The 14,526-nt window shown below is 39.9% G+C and overlaps 1 protein-coding gene across 1 annotated transcript in view; it reads left to right on the forward strand.

Annotated features, from left to right (window-relative positions):
- The first annotated feature begins 389 nt into the window (after positions 1-389).
- The window catches only part of DYRK4 (dual-specificity tyrosine-(Y)-phosphorylation regulated kinase 4), an 18,393-nt gene continuing 4,256 nt past the window's right edge, over positions 390-14,526 (forward strand). The window contains exons 1-10 of the mRNA XM_009576085.1: positions 390-434; positions 2,592-2,727; positions 3,909-4,072; positions 4,455-4,591; positions 5,515-5,655; positions 7,710-7,848; positions 10,145-10,226; positions 11,977-12,149; positions 13,312-13,372; positions 13,908-14,037. Coding sequence (XP_009574380.1) covers positions 390-434; positions 2,592-2,727; positions 3,909-4,072; positions 4,455-4,591; positions 5,515-5,655; positions 7,710-7,848; positions 10,145-10,226; positions 11,977-12,149; positions 13,312-13,372; positions 13,908-14,037 — 1,208 coding nt within the window. The remainder of the gene's footprint in view (positions 435-2,591; positions 2,728-3,908; positions 4,073-4,454; positions 4,592-5,514; positions 5,656-7,709; positions 7,849-10,144; positions 10,227-11,976; positions 12,150-13,311; positions 13,373-13,907; positions 14,038-14,526) is intronic.

Raw genomic sequence — 14,526 nt, forward strand, 5'->3', positions numbered from 1 at the left:
TTATAGCCATCCATTGCAGCACGCCAATCATGACAGTCATCCCACCATGTTTCTGTGTTGAAGACTAATTCATAGCTATCGTGCTGTACAATGGCTTTCAGCTCCTGTTTGCCACCCATGCTGCATGCATTGGTGTAGATGCACTTGAACTGGGCTATCGATTTCTCTCCCGACATTGGCGTGCCGCCCCTAGGCTCTTCTCTCGTGAGCCTGATTTTATCCCCTTCCCCCTTCGAACCTACTTTAAAGCCCTCTCAACAAGCCCCACCAACTCATCACGTCATCAGAGAAGGCAATCAAGTTGTTCAGATACCATTTGCTCACAACTTATGTTGGCAAATCCATATTGGCTGTTCCAAATCAACTTCTTGTCTTTCATTTGATTGGAAATGGCTTCCAGGAAGAATTGTTCCATAGCCCTCCCAGGGACTGAGGTAAGGCTTACCAGCTTGTAGTTCCCTGAAGCTGCCTTCTTGCCATTCTTGAAGGTAGGTGTGATGTTTGCCTTTTCCAAATGGTTAGGAACTGCTCCTGATTGCCACTGACTTTCAAAGATGACAGCGAGCTGCCTTGCAATGACATTGGCCAGCTCCTTCCACGCCCTCAGATGCATCCCATCTGGTCCTGCAGACTTAGTTATGTCCAGCTACTTAAGTGGTCCCTAACTATCCTCATCTACTGCAGGTGATGCTTTACACAAATGCTACTTCTAGACTCAGGGACTTGGGAGGCCTGAGGGCAAAACTTACCAATTAAAAGCATTGAGTACCTTGGTCTTTTCCAAATCCTTGGTCACTAGGTCCCAAATTTCACTGGGCAGTGGGTTCACATTTCCCTTACCCTTCTTTTTTTGCTGGTGATATACTTACAGAAACCATTCTTATTGACTTTCACATCCCTTGCTAGCTGCAATTCCAGCTGAGCTTTGGCTTTCCTAAACAAGCCTGCATGTTCAGGTAGTGTCTCTTGCATGTATCCCAGATAACCCGTCCCTGCTTCCACCTTTTTTGTGCTCCTTACTGTGTTTGTGCCTGGTCAGAAGTTCCCTTTTCATCCATGCTGGCCTTCAGCAATGTTTGCTCAACTTTCTGCATGTTGGAATGGACTATTCTTGTGCTATAAGGAGATTGACTTTGAAGATCAATGAGCTCTCCTGATTTCTTTTGCCCTCCAGGGCAGTCTTCCATGGGTTTATTAGAAGATCCCTGAACAAGCCAAAAGTTGCTTTCCTGAAGATCAGGGTTTGTAGTTCTACAAACTTTCTTGTCTCACTGTCACTTCTCAGGATTTTAAACTCCACAATCACATGGTCACTGCAACCAAAGCTGCCCTTCCCCTGACCTTTACATCCTCAACCAATTATTCCTTGTGTGTGAGTAAGCGGTCTAGCAGCACATCTCAGTTCACCTGCATTAAGAACACAATCCAGAAATCTCCCAGAATGCTTTTGCTACTTCAGCAGATATTGGGGTGACTGAATTACCCCATGAGTATCAAAGCCTTTAGGATATGATGACTCTTCCCTGATGTACCTAATTAAAAGCCGATCTCATTAGGTTAGCAAAGCTGTTTGCAGACACTCTTGCCTTGCTTCATCGGATGGGTCCTGTTTCTGCTCAGCAGTTCTTGTGCCTCATCCTATGTTCGTAGAAGCCATAGCCCTCTCTTCAGCCAGGTATTGATCCATTGGATGCATTGTCTCCGGCTGAGTCTTTTCCTGTCAATGAAGGGATTGAGGAGAACATGGCCTGAGCCCCCACACCCTACATCCTTATCCCAGAGCACACTGTCTTCTGTTTCCTTATCTGGCTCTCTTTTATCTCCAACCCTCCATCATCTCTTCATGGCTTGATTCTGTAGTCTGTTGTTTTCCGATTCTGGGAGCCTTGAGAATCTGCATGTGCTGGGATCTTGATGACCTGCTGATATAGGTGACATCTTTATATCCTTTCTTCTGCAGTTTGTTCCTTCAAGTGCTTCTGCACCCACACAGGCCCATTCATTCCCCATTCATACCAATCTCGACGTTTCTGTTGCAATGTGTATGTGTGCAGACCCAAGCTGGTGTCCCTGCAGTTCTGTGGGCTGCACAAGCAATCTCAAGGATTCTAGCACAACTCTCCAGCAGATGTGCCCACATAGAAATCTGAGATGGATAATGGATAATTATACTGTCTTTCCTGCCCTTTGTACTAGGAAGACCATACTCAGACCCTTCCCTAGCTCATGTGAGTTACTGCAACTTAATGGCAGTTTGTAGCATTTATAGAAAGTGACTATTGAATAAACATGGAAGATGAACTTCCTTCTCTTATTTAGAGATATATCTTTCCATGGTCCAATAGCATCTAGTGCTATTGGCAGAATTTGCTCTCTGGGTATGTAGGGCATTCTAGTCCCTAAGCATGCTTGTTCTGTCTCAGCACAAAGTTGACACTCGACAAATCCAAAATAAGTACCTTGCAGCTTTGTCTTGGGATTGTAGCACTTTTTAATATATATTTGTATATATTTATATAATTGCAGATTAGCTGAATGTTCATGAAAATATCTGAAAGCAAAATTTACCCTTTTTTTTTTTTGCTTGGCAGGAAAACAGAACTCAACGCAATTTTTCCCAATTTAACCTTCTGGACAGTCTTCCTGAAAGCGATACCAGAGACCAGACAAAGCCATCAGAACTGGAAAGCACCAGCATCAGTGTCAAACTGCCTATGACAGCTTCAGGTAGAATATAACAGAGCATGCTAAAAAGACTGGAGTTACAGGCTGCCTGCACAGATAGGCAGTGTATGCAGTTAGGATACTCAGTGACCAGAGGTCCCATGCTAAATGGTCACTGAAATCTTTAACAAACAATTTGAAGGAAAGGAATATGTATGGGCTCGGTGATTTCTAAAAATCCTACTTGGGAATGTATGCAACAGGAGAATGAATAGACTAATACGAATATATAAATGAGAGAGGTATGCATTATACAACAGAATGTGTATTTGTCTAAGACTTATGACAGGTCATGTAGGTGACAGCAATATTCTATTACAGTGACAAAACACTTTTCCCACTTGCTTATAGCTGTGTCACATTTTATCTATGTGGGCTAAATTGCATTTTGGGAGTTCTCAGACCTAGAAAGTTTCTGGCAGAGTTAATCTATTTTTAGAAGGAGTCTAAGAAAAAAAAAAAGTAGTGGCCTTTTGCTTTGAAATGTTTTAGCATCCCTGCATTAGTGGATGAAGATCTGCCACTGTTTAACAAAACACCCACATGCATGCCTAGAGAACACGTTGATTTGTAATGCTACTGTCTGATTATTTATCTAGATTTAAATGATGTAAGTGGAGGTGTTAGGGTAGCTGAAATGTTTCTGTGCATGAAGAATCTGAACTGGCAGAACAGATTTGGGCCCCATTTAATTCCTAACCTCATGCATCTGAACTTGACATTTTCTATCAGAAAAACAAGTACTTGAAAGCTTTGGTTAACTAAAGCTTACTGCCATTTTATAAATATGACAATCAAATCAATAAAAACATACAGTTTTTTCATGTAAGCTATGAAGCTTGCTGAAGCAGATAGACAACAGATGGGATTTTCAAAAACATCTAGGTACATAACTTTGCTCAGAATCAAATAGTTTTTACCTAAGCTCTCTTAAAAGTCTTGCTGACAGATGATGAATGCTTTGTTGAACATAATACTGTAAGTCAGAAAAAGAAACATAAATTTGTGCAAAATGTCAACATTGTAGAATCATAGAAATGTTGGTTGTAAGGGACTTCAGCTACTCAGCCTCCTGCTCGAAGTGGCATGTTCTACTGTAAAATGTTCCATTGTAAAAGCAATTTGCCATCAGGTTTCTGATATTTTATTAATTTTTGGTTTTATATTCTTTTTTTCTGATTTAGAAGCCTTGAAAAATTTTAGAAACCAGTTAACAGTCTATGAGCAAAAAGAAATTTTCAATTATACAGAGCTATGGTTTCTTGGGCTGGAAGCTAAAAAGATTGAAGGTTTGCCTGAAACCCAGAATAATAATTGTTACGATGATGAGCATGGTTCCTACTTAAAGGTAAGCGGAAAAATTATGGTATTCATTTTCAGCTCAATAAGTTTGTAGTGACTGCCAACTCTTAAGTGATCTATGTGAGATAAATGTTGTTCCTAGAAGATAAATATTCACATAGTGAAAACATCAGTACCAATCACTTTAAAGCTCAGAAGAGAATCCTAAAGAGAGACCCACTTTGCATCTCATTCAGGACTGATGCAAGGTGGGTGGATTAATGAAGCACGCACTTGTTATTTTCTCTGTCACCTTTGTTTAATGTAGACTTCACTTGCTAAGCAGTCCAGCATCTTTCATAGGCAGTAAACTCCCACATACATGAACTACTTTAAAGCCTGATCTTTGTCGTACTATCTGAGTCTGAACTATTTGTTTTCTTTTGAAGGTTTTACATGACCATATTGCGTACCGATATGAAGTGTTGGAGGTGATTGGGAAAGGGTCATTTGGGCAGGTGGCTAAATGCTTGGATCATAAAACCAATGAATTAGTGGCATTGAAAATAATAAGGAATAAGAAAAGGTGAGACATCTATCAACTTTAAACCAGTACAATCAGCTCTTTGTTATATAGGCAGTAACAATCTGGTATAATGTGCACAAAGCAAAATCAAACCCCCTGTACCTCAGGCTTTCATTAAACACAGTGAGAACAGAGTGAAGAAAGGTGATTTCAGGGACTCAGAATTGGCCTGGACCCAGTGGAGACACAATCTATGAAAGCAGGCACAGTTTTTCCAGACTTAGAAGGAGGTCTCTGTATCTGTGACACAGTTAATACACAGCACAGGTAACCAGCCCTGCATGACTGAGAGCTGAGAGCCTACATTACCCCTCAAGATTCCAAAACCACAGAAATATGCTGGGAGGCTCCAGTCCTCATTTGAACACGAAAAATTCTACACTATGGTCCTAAGCAACCTCTTCTTGTTATGTGACTGGTTACAAATTTTTAGTTGAGTTTAGCTTGAACCAGAGTCAATGAAGCAGATGAGAATGACGCTGTTGACTCCAGCAACAGAGTTTTAGCTGTTTGGTTTCCCCCCTCAGTGAACACTAAATGTAAAGATGTTCTTCAAAACTGACTGTTTTACAGTGGTAGGTGTGAAATATGGCCCTGTTCAAGTAAATGGAAGCATTCCCATGGATTTTGAAAGCACTAGGATTTTACACTGGATGCTCATTTGAGACTGTTTTTCATTTAAATATTTTTTTCAGACAAGTCAAAATAACTACTCTTAAATGCTATGTAAGGCCAGTATATCTAGACTAGGCAACAACCATAATGAATCCAAGTTACAGTAGTTAACAGGGACGAATGGTGAATTTTTTATCATTGCCCCACATGTTGAGTTTACAGTAAGATTGTGGTGTTTGTAACATTTGTATTGCTACAAATGCTAGATTGAGTTATTGTTACCATTCCCATGTCCTGTGATGTTTCAGATTTCACAGCCAGGCTTTGGTAGAAGTGAAGATCCTTGATGCTCTCCTGAAGAAGGACAAAGATGATACTCACAATATAATCCACATGAAGGAATACTTCTACTTTCGCAATCACTTCTGTATTTCCTTTGAACTGCTAGGGTAAAGTATACTTTCCTTTACACAAATCTTAAGGAACATTGTAGATCTTGTGCCTTACAAGCTTTAATTTTTATGCCTTCTTTGGAAGAATTTGCTTCTCTTGGTATTACAAGAAAGGAATACTGTTTAAATACAGACTGCATAACTGAGTCTTTGGTCACCAAATGTGAACTGAAAAAGGCCCCGTTCAGACTTCATACAGACAATGACATGATCCATCCCCTATTTTCTGTGCTGTGTATTGAAGTCTTCTTCCCTGAAAGACCTAAGGGGAAAAGAGTAAAATAATGAATTCACAACTGGTAAACTTCAAGGTATATAAATATGAATAATATTAAATAATTAAAAAGTATAGCTGTTTCTTGCTTTCTGTGAATGTATGCTGCAGGACACATCTTAGGAGGAATTTTGGAGAAATTTTAGGGAAGTCAGACCTTTTTATTCACCAGCCTCCTTGTAATCAGGGCATCAAACTGGAGTTACAGGTTACCCATGGTTCCTTATCCCTTAAAGTAAAGCCCCCATTGCGCACATGTTATAGCCCTTGCTGAAGATTCATCATTGTATGGAAGGCTTGATCTCAAACAGAACTAAATTCATTGTGTTGCTGCATGTGAGTCTGTCAATCAGACACACAGGGATAAGAGTCGACTCCTTCGCTCCAGGGAAGACACAGACCAGGTTTTTCAGAAAGCTTTTATGGAAACTTGTAGGAAAAAGTTCATGGGATAGCCATTATGTTCAGCTTTTTACAGAAGAGTTGAAGACTGGTTGTCATATAAAAATATTTGTCTGGTGAAATTTTTATTACTTCTAAAATACAGTGAAAACCCCTTAATTTTTGAACTTTCTTCTCCGTCAAGTCCTGGTAGCTTCATTTACTTCTGAAGGAATGGGCCTTGCCTAACACCAGTGGAAGTACATGCGGGGAAGGCAGGAAGCTAGTTGTTTATGTCATTGCAGACGCATGGAGTCCTGCTGAGGACACCTCTTGAGATCATATTGCTGAGGACACGCTTGTGCATCCCTTCAGCAGCCACCACCCCTGAGCCATTTCCTCCTCTGAGGAATGACTGCACATTAAGCTCTCAGTAGTTGTCAGGGCGCAGCCCAGGCTGGGGGCTTCCTGGGGCTCTGGCACTGGGAGCTATGGGGGCTCCCTCGAGCACATCGGGGAAGGGCCTGGCAGCCAGGAACAGGGCAGCCGGGGGGCACTGGGGAAGCCCCAGCCCTGGGCATCAGGCACCTCCCTGGGCACAGGCCGAGGCTGGGCCAGGACGTAGGCCCATGGGTGGGCCTGGCTCGTCGGGGCCCATAGCAGGGCTGTGGGAGCTGGAGACCGGCCCTGCTGTGGTGTCACTGGGGCAGGGGCTGATGGCCCCGGGGGGCTGACATGGGGTCCTGGGCCGTGGGCAGGTGGGGGGAACCCCAGGCTACTGGGCAAGGCAGTTGGGGCTGGTGGTGCCCTCGGGGTCTCAGGGCAGTGTTCACATGTTGCCAACCACACTTGAAGTTAGCAACATCATTTAATGCCCTAGTGGAAGGAACTAAGATATGGTGGTAATAGGAGGGATATAAAAACCTAACGAGACCTGAATTTATGGGGGTATTTATCTAGAAAGATTTACTGCTGATTAAAGACTCTTTAGACAAAAAAGATTTACACAAGGTGCCAAAGCAAAGACAAATGAGAGTGAAAGGAGACTGAAGCAAATTTATTTCTCTCAGTTCCTGAATGATAGTTGTTCTTGGTGAAAATCAGCTCAGGTGCATAACATAGCACTGAGTTTAGTAGGCAAGCGAGTCCACTGATATTATGTCTTCTTTAGATCTGGAGGCTCAGGGAGATGTTTGTGCATATTACATGCAGAACAGCATTCTCAAGGAGGAAAATAGCTAAGTCATTTTCTTCTGCCTGAGTCCTCCCTCACGTAGGAAGACAAGCTAAATACTCTTTTAATGCACTGTCAACTAATCATGCCTTTAAAAATAAGTTTCCTAACCTCTTTTCTGCTTTCTGTCTTCTTCTTCTTCCACCCCCACAACCCCCACAGAATAAATTTGTATGAGTTGATCAAAAAGAACAATTTCCAAGGTTTCAGTTTGTCTTTAATTCGACACTTCACTCAGTGTGTGCTGAGATGTTTACAAGTGCTCTACCAGGAAAGAATTATTCACTGTGATCTGAAGCCTGTAAGTACAGTCATTTCATAAGCTGTTATTCTGTACAGAATGAATTAGCTTCATCCTATTTTTTATTAATCGAGAGGAACTCTCAGAAGAATCCTTAAAAGCCAGCAGGGTATTTGTACAGAAGCTATAGTTTATTTCAGACTGTATTAGTACTAGAGTCAAGTGATTCCTTCCATTGATTCAGTTCATTCACTGAAGTATTATACGTGATTTTCTGGTTGCCAAAATGTATGCAAATACGAATCAGATTCAGGTAATGACTTTTTGCTTAGAGAAAGAAAAAAGGACTTGTGAAATTAAGTATTTCAATATGAGGGATGTTATAATGCAAGGAGATATTCACAAGGCAGCCCGTTTCAGGTTATCCTGTTAAGTCTATGTAATTTCAGATGCATAACTATAAAATTAAGTAGCCTAGTAAATGACAAAGCGATTCTATAGTACAGTATTCAGGGTGCTCACCTGTTTCTGGAGGAACATCTGTGATCCAATTCCAAAAGCTAGGCATTCATGCTAGGTGAAACATTTCCATTCTCTTTAAGCCTCAATCTTAAATTTTTGCAATTTTCTGAGATTTCTAAAGTATTTTAATTCTATTTTCATTTCAGGTGAATGTTTCTCTTGATTTCTTTTTCAAAACAGCAAATGAACCAATAAATAAATAAATAAATAAGCTGTAAAGTAACAATGCTAAGGATGAAATTCTGCTCTCACTTTGCTTAATGTATCTAGACTCAGAAGTCTGAAGAGTCACATACTATCTGTACCCATTGTCTTGCCAACATCTTTGCCAGACCAATTTGCAGTGGGAAGCGAGGCTTGCAAGATAACCGAAATATCTTAATCAGAAACAATTAGTCCAATGGGAAATCTGTTTCCAGGCAGCCACTGACAAGGAATGAGGTTGGCAAGATCAATGAGTGTAGTCTGTATTTAAATAGAGTAACACATTAGTGAACATTTAGTGAGTTAACTAAAAGAGAATTTTGTTCTCATTCTACAATTGTACAGTTTCATTAATTTAATTTATGTTGCCTGAAACTCACATCTGTTATTCCATCTGCCTCCTATGATATTTCTCAACATAAGGTAGAGCATGGAGTTTCTCTTTATTTCATGCGAGGTAATCACTGCCCCCAGAACCCAGTTTTGCAGTTAATCAGCTCCCTTGCATTGTGAGAGATTCAGTATTAGAGACAAAGTCCTACCATGAGCATGAAGGGATAGCTTGCTGCAGAGAGAGGATGATTCTTCCTCTAACAGAACCAAGAGCATTTGGGTAGTGGAAGTCAGTCCTTGCCTTGTCTTTCATCACTAGCAGCTTTTCCCTCCTGTCATGCACAGTATTTCCTTATGAGTCCACTAATTACCCAAGAAACTACTTTGTCATTATCTGGCATCAACGTGGGAACTGCTCAGTCCTTCAAAGCTTTGACATATAATCACTTGAAAACTGGTTGATAAAGGTAGCCACCTCTCTGCTGAGAGATGGAGGAGTCTGTATGATCAGAAAGGAAATCAAAGGAAATCCTTGATTTAGATAGATTTTTAATGAGGATAAAATTGAACTGTGCAGAAGAGAGCTAATAGGCTGTGTTTACTCATCAGTGCAAATATTCCTGAGCTAGCTGTTTAAGAATCACTTCTCAAGCTGTAATTGTAGGCACACAGAACTGTACTCATCTGCACCCAGCTAATAATCCATAGGACCCTACCATTTCCATTCATCACTACCTTGGGATCTCTGCATCACACTGTTGTGAGGTGGAGAGAGATATGCTTACAGAGAGTCTGGAGAAGGTTGAAAGCAATCGAGGGAAGAATTGTGAAGAACCACTCATTCATGGGGCAGGGGCTTTCTGTGGTTACAAAAAGGATGGTTCTGGTTAATTTAGCACAGCATGCAACCAGATGCAGTTTGCCTTTTACTAGATTAACAATGAGTTTTGAGGAGCTCACTCTGCTCACATGTCAAGCATTCTCACTGGCTGATGCCTTGAGAGCTCCACACACTGCCCAGTGCAGTGACTTGGATTATACGTGAGGGACTAGTGTCCCTGTCTAACTAACCTTCAAACTGGGTACCTTTACAAATCTCCCTTCTGCTTTGGTTAATTCCATATTACTGGACGCCTACTCATGTTAGCAAATGCATTCACAAGGAAGTTGTAGTTTGAAGCTTTTATCATGCAGATAAGTGTAAACCCAATGTGTTATACATTGCTTATTTTCCAAAGTGTTCACTAACCTAAGGTGGTAAAACCCTTTTTTCCCTGTGATTTTTTTTTCTTTTTAGGAGAACATATTATTATACCACAAAGGCCAAGGTTCAGTTAAAGTTATTGATTTTGGATCAAGCTGCTATGAACACCAAAGAGGTTTGCAGAAAAGTCAAGTTGATGTAATTTTCTTAATAAGCTTTCTTTATTTTAAATAATGATGTGGGAAAACTATTTCTTTTATTGAGCTAATATAGTGACCTATGCCCCTAATTAGAATCTGATGAACTCTTCAACCACTGGTGGTGGAACAAATACTGGTAGGAGACAAGTAAGCTGTTACCATGCTTTTTCTTTGTCCCAGCTCCTCTACTCCTGTTGAAATCAGAATTGCATTTGCAAGAGGCATTAGCTGAAATAGCCTATAAGGATAATCCCAATACTTTGCTTAACAAGGAGTTTATCGAGTCCGGGGAGCCTTTCTCAGTGGGATGGTTAAATTATAATTGGTACTTTTTACATTAATACAATGGGGGGAATGGGAACTATGCTTTTAGTTTAGAAAGTTTAAGTTCAATTTTTTTTTTTTCTATCAAAGATTTAAGTAGAATGTGCAGAAGATAACAAGAACAAAATTTTTAAAGGAGAAATGAACATATAAAAACTCACCTAATAATACATCTTAACATTAATAGACATATTGTGAAGCAAGAATGATATCACTATCAGGAATGCAAATATCATCTGTTTAAAAAAAAAAAAACAAACACAACAACAAAAAACAAAGCCCAGGAAAGAAATCTGCACTGCATTTAGAACTTAGAAAAAAAAACCCTGGTCTTAAATGTCTCATATTTTTCCTATGAAAGACTGATATTTAAGCATCCCAGTTTTGTAGGAGTGGATAATCATGTTAGGTTTGCCCATGTTTGAGTAGACTGTAATCTGAGATGCAGCCTGAAATATTTGCAGAGAGTAACAAATTGAAACACAAAACAAGTGAAAAGAAAGATGGAGCATGGCTGAGGAGACTCTGTCAGCTGAAACAAGAATTGGTACAACTCTCTAAGTGGTACAGGATTAGAGAGTAGAAAACAAAAAAGTCAGCTATTTATTTGTGACAAGAATGACAAAAAGCAGACAACAATTATATAGTTGGTCAAGGGCATAGATTGCTACCATGGTACTCTCTAACTGTAGAGATTTGGTGAAATCACTTACCGTGAAATCACACATTGGTGAAATCACTTACTTTTCAGGGCACTTTCCTTTTACAAAGATGTTGAATATGTGGGGATGCAAAGACGTGCAGAAATATAAACAAAGTGACCATCAAAGAGAGAGGAATAAGAACATAACAGAGCTTGCATGCTGTAATCATGTCCAGTTGTCTGAATGACAAGAAGTAAAAGAACTAGTCTACTCACTATGATGAGTCCAAATCTGGGAATGAGATCTTTTGGCATCTGCTGTGGGGCTATAATGCATTAATGGGGAAATCAGAAGGCAGTAGGAGATGTTCCCTAGGTCTCAGTGAACCCAGTATTTCCTACAGTGCAAGCCTGTGATAATGAAGAACTGTTGATTGATGCAAGGGGAAGACCTCCAAATAGGAAAATAAACATGGAGTAAGCTGATTCATAGCATTAGTAGAATAATCTCTTTCAGTAAAACTTGCTGAAGAACAATTTCCAAATAGAATAGTGGAAATCATATCACCCATTGATTTTAGAATGGAATTAGAAAAGGTTTTCAGATCCTGCATGAGCAATCCTGTAATGGCAGCTAATGGATAGAGTAGATACATGATGCCTGAACATGTATTTGACTTTTCTGTGAAATCTGGAATCCACATTTCTGTCCCATTTACGATATTTTGCTTCTTGTCTAATTTTCTGTTTTGATATAGTGTACACCTATGTTCAGAGCCGATTTTATCGCTCGCCTGAAGTGATTCTTGGTCATCCTTATGCTATGGCTGTTGATATGTGGAGCTTAGGCTGTATCATGGCTGAGCTTTACACAGGCTACCCGCTGTTTCCAGGGGAAAATGAAGTTGACCAACTTGCCTGCATCATGGAGGTAACTTTTGGGATTGTCTTTTGAATTACTTACTCATTTGATAAACTACACTGCCAGCAACAAAGAGCAATGTCAAGAGATGATGATGAAATATATTTGTCTATGGGCTAGCCTTTTAAAGGAGGGTTTATTACAGCCAAAGGGCTCTTTGAAAGGATGGGCTCTAATGCAAAACTGTTATTTCTATTTCATGTGCCAAACACTGCTTTGTATACTCACTGTCTTGCTTATGAAGGAAACATTATAATCTGGTCAGAATTTGTATGGAGAAGTTAGAACAAAAGAAGTATATCTAAGGGGAAGGAAAAGCAATCCAATTATAACAGGCTCATCTTCTCTTAGAAATGAAATATGTGTTGGCTGAATTGGGTCTCCTTAGTCCAAACTCCTGCTGAGAGAGAGGTTTTTGCTAGCATTTGATTAGTCAGCTGTGTCTTTGTCTAGCAAATGTTGAAAACCTCAAAGGGTTGAGTAGAAACTGTCTGGGTGACCTGCTCAACTGCTGCTCTACTCTCCTGGTGAAAAAGTTTTTCCTAATAGTCACCCTGAGCTTCTCAAGCCACAATTTGTGGATGTTACCCCTTCTTATACTGTCTGCCCGTACCAAGGAGTTTGGCTCTGTCACCTTTGCAACTGTTTTTCAAAGAGTTTTAGGAATGTACTGTGACACGTCCTATCTCAGATCACCTACCCAGTGCAAATATTAGAATAGGTGCAAAACTAACCCATGAAAGCAAGTTACTTAGTTACTCCATGCCAATCACTAAACTGCAACGTGATGTTGAACTCAGCCCCAAGTTCTTATCGTTCTAGTGCCATGTCAGTTTGTACAAGATTTTTCAAAGACAGCATCTCTCCATGTGGCCTCCTACCTGTGTCATTAACAGAGATGCTTGTTCCTAGAGTCTTCTATGGTAGTGAAGATCCCAGTTTCATTCCTTATAAGATCACATTTTCTATGTAAGATATCTCTAAGGAATCCCTTAATTCCTTCTACAATAACTGGCACAAGAGGAAATGGTTTGTAGATATTTCACAGTAAGCTGCTACATTCAGCTTCTTTTCATATGGAGGAGGGTGAAATATCTCACCTCTCCTGATATTTGTTATGTATGTTTGTGAAATAAAGAGTAACTCTGTGAATTCATTTTCTATGTCGAAGGTATTGGGTCTTCCACCAGCTGATTTTATCCAGGCTGCATCCAGAAAGCGAACATTCTTTGGTAACTGCTTCTGATTGTTTGTCCTTGCGGGATTCCTCCCTGCTAGTTAATCACTAGTTAATATCTCTGGTAGAGAACCTTAGCTGCTTCTTAGCTGACAAAACTTCTTTTAGACAGAGGTATTCAGGAGGAGCAAAAAGATAACATGAGGCCTACAAATGAACCTGGTACTGTGCTCTTCAAGTCTTACGGGCCTCTCATTGCCAAGGTGACAGGGAAGGGATTAGGAAATCCATTCCACTGTTACTCCTTTAAAATATTATTGCTAAAAAGAATGCAGTGGGCTTTGGGATTAACTTCATTCCTCTGGGTATAATTTGGTTTTGGAAATTACACAAAATGAACAAAAAACCAGAGTGTAGGATGCGGTCTCTAGGATGTAATCAATATTGTTTGCCAGAATGCTGGCAGACTATCAATCCAACAGGGCAAAACCAGAGTTAGTGGGATGGATATGGGTACTGTTTTTATAACTCTTGAAGATTTGGTGAGGATTTTTAACGCAATTTTTTTAGCATGTCTTTATTTTTTTAAGATTCCAAAGGTTTTCCTAAATCCATAACTAACAGCAAGGGAAAAAAGAGATGCCCAGACTCCAAGGATCTAAGCACAGTGCTGAAAACCCATGATGCTGGTTTCTTGGACTTTCTGAAAGGATGTCTAATGTGAGTTCATAGTTTTGACCTATATGCAGTAGGCTAGTTTTGACTTTGCTTTCATTCTTTTGTGCCTTTAAAATCTTTGTATCTGTTGGGGTTTTTTGGTGGGGAGTTTTGTTTGGTTTTTGTTTTTTGTTTTTCTCATGGTAGCATTTGGATAACCATTATTATTCAGAGCTTATTGCAGGGAGAAATCATTGCACAAAAAGACTATCTGGGATTAGTCCAAGGTAAAAAAGAAAGCTGACATCATCATATCTAAAAGCAGATCTTCATCTTCTCATGCTGGAGACTAAACTCTAAAAGCAGTGCTTTTTACCCATTGATGCCTTTGTATGAAATCCTTTCTGTTTTATCTGGGATAAAGGTTCATTCAGATAATACAGATAATGGTAATGCACTGTCCCAAGGCAGTGTATATCTGGAGACTAAAGTTTGGTTTTGTATTTAAATCTAACTCCTGCTCCAGTGGGAAGAAAGTCTTCCAATTTCCTT

This window comes from Fulmarus glacialis, unplaced genomic scaffold (assembly GCF_000690835.1).
Source record: "Fulmarus glacialis isolate BGI_N327 unplaced genomic scaffold, ASM69083v1 scaffold8964, whole genome shotgun sequence".
Taxonomy (NCBI): Eukaryota; Metazoa; Chordata; class Aves; order Procellariiformes; family Procellariidae; genus Fulmarus; species Fulmarus glacialis.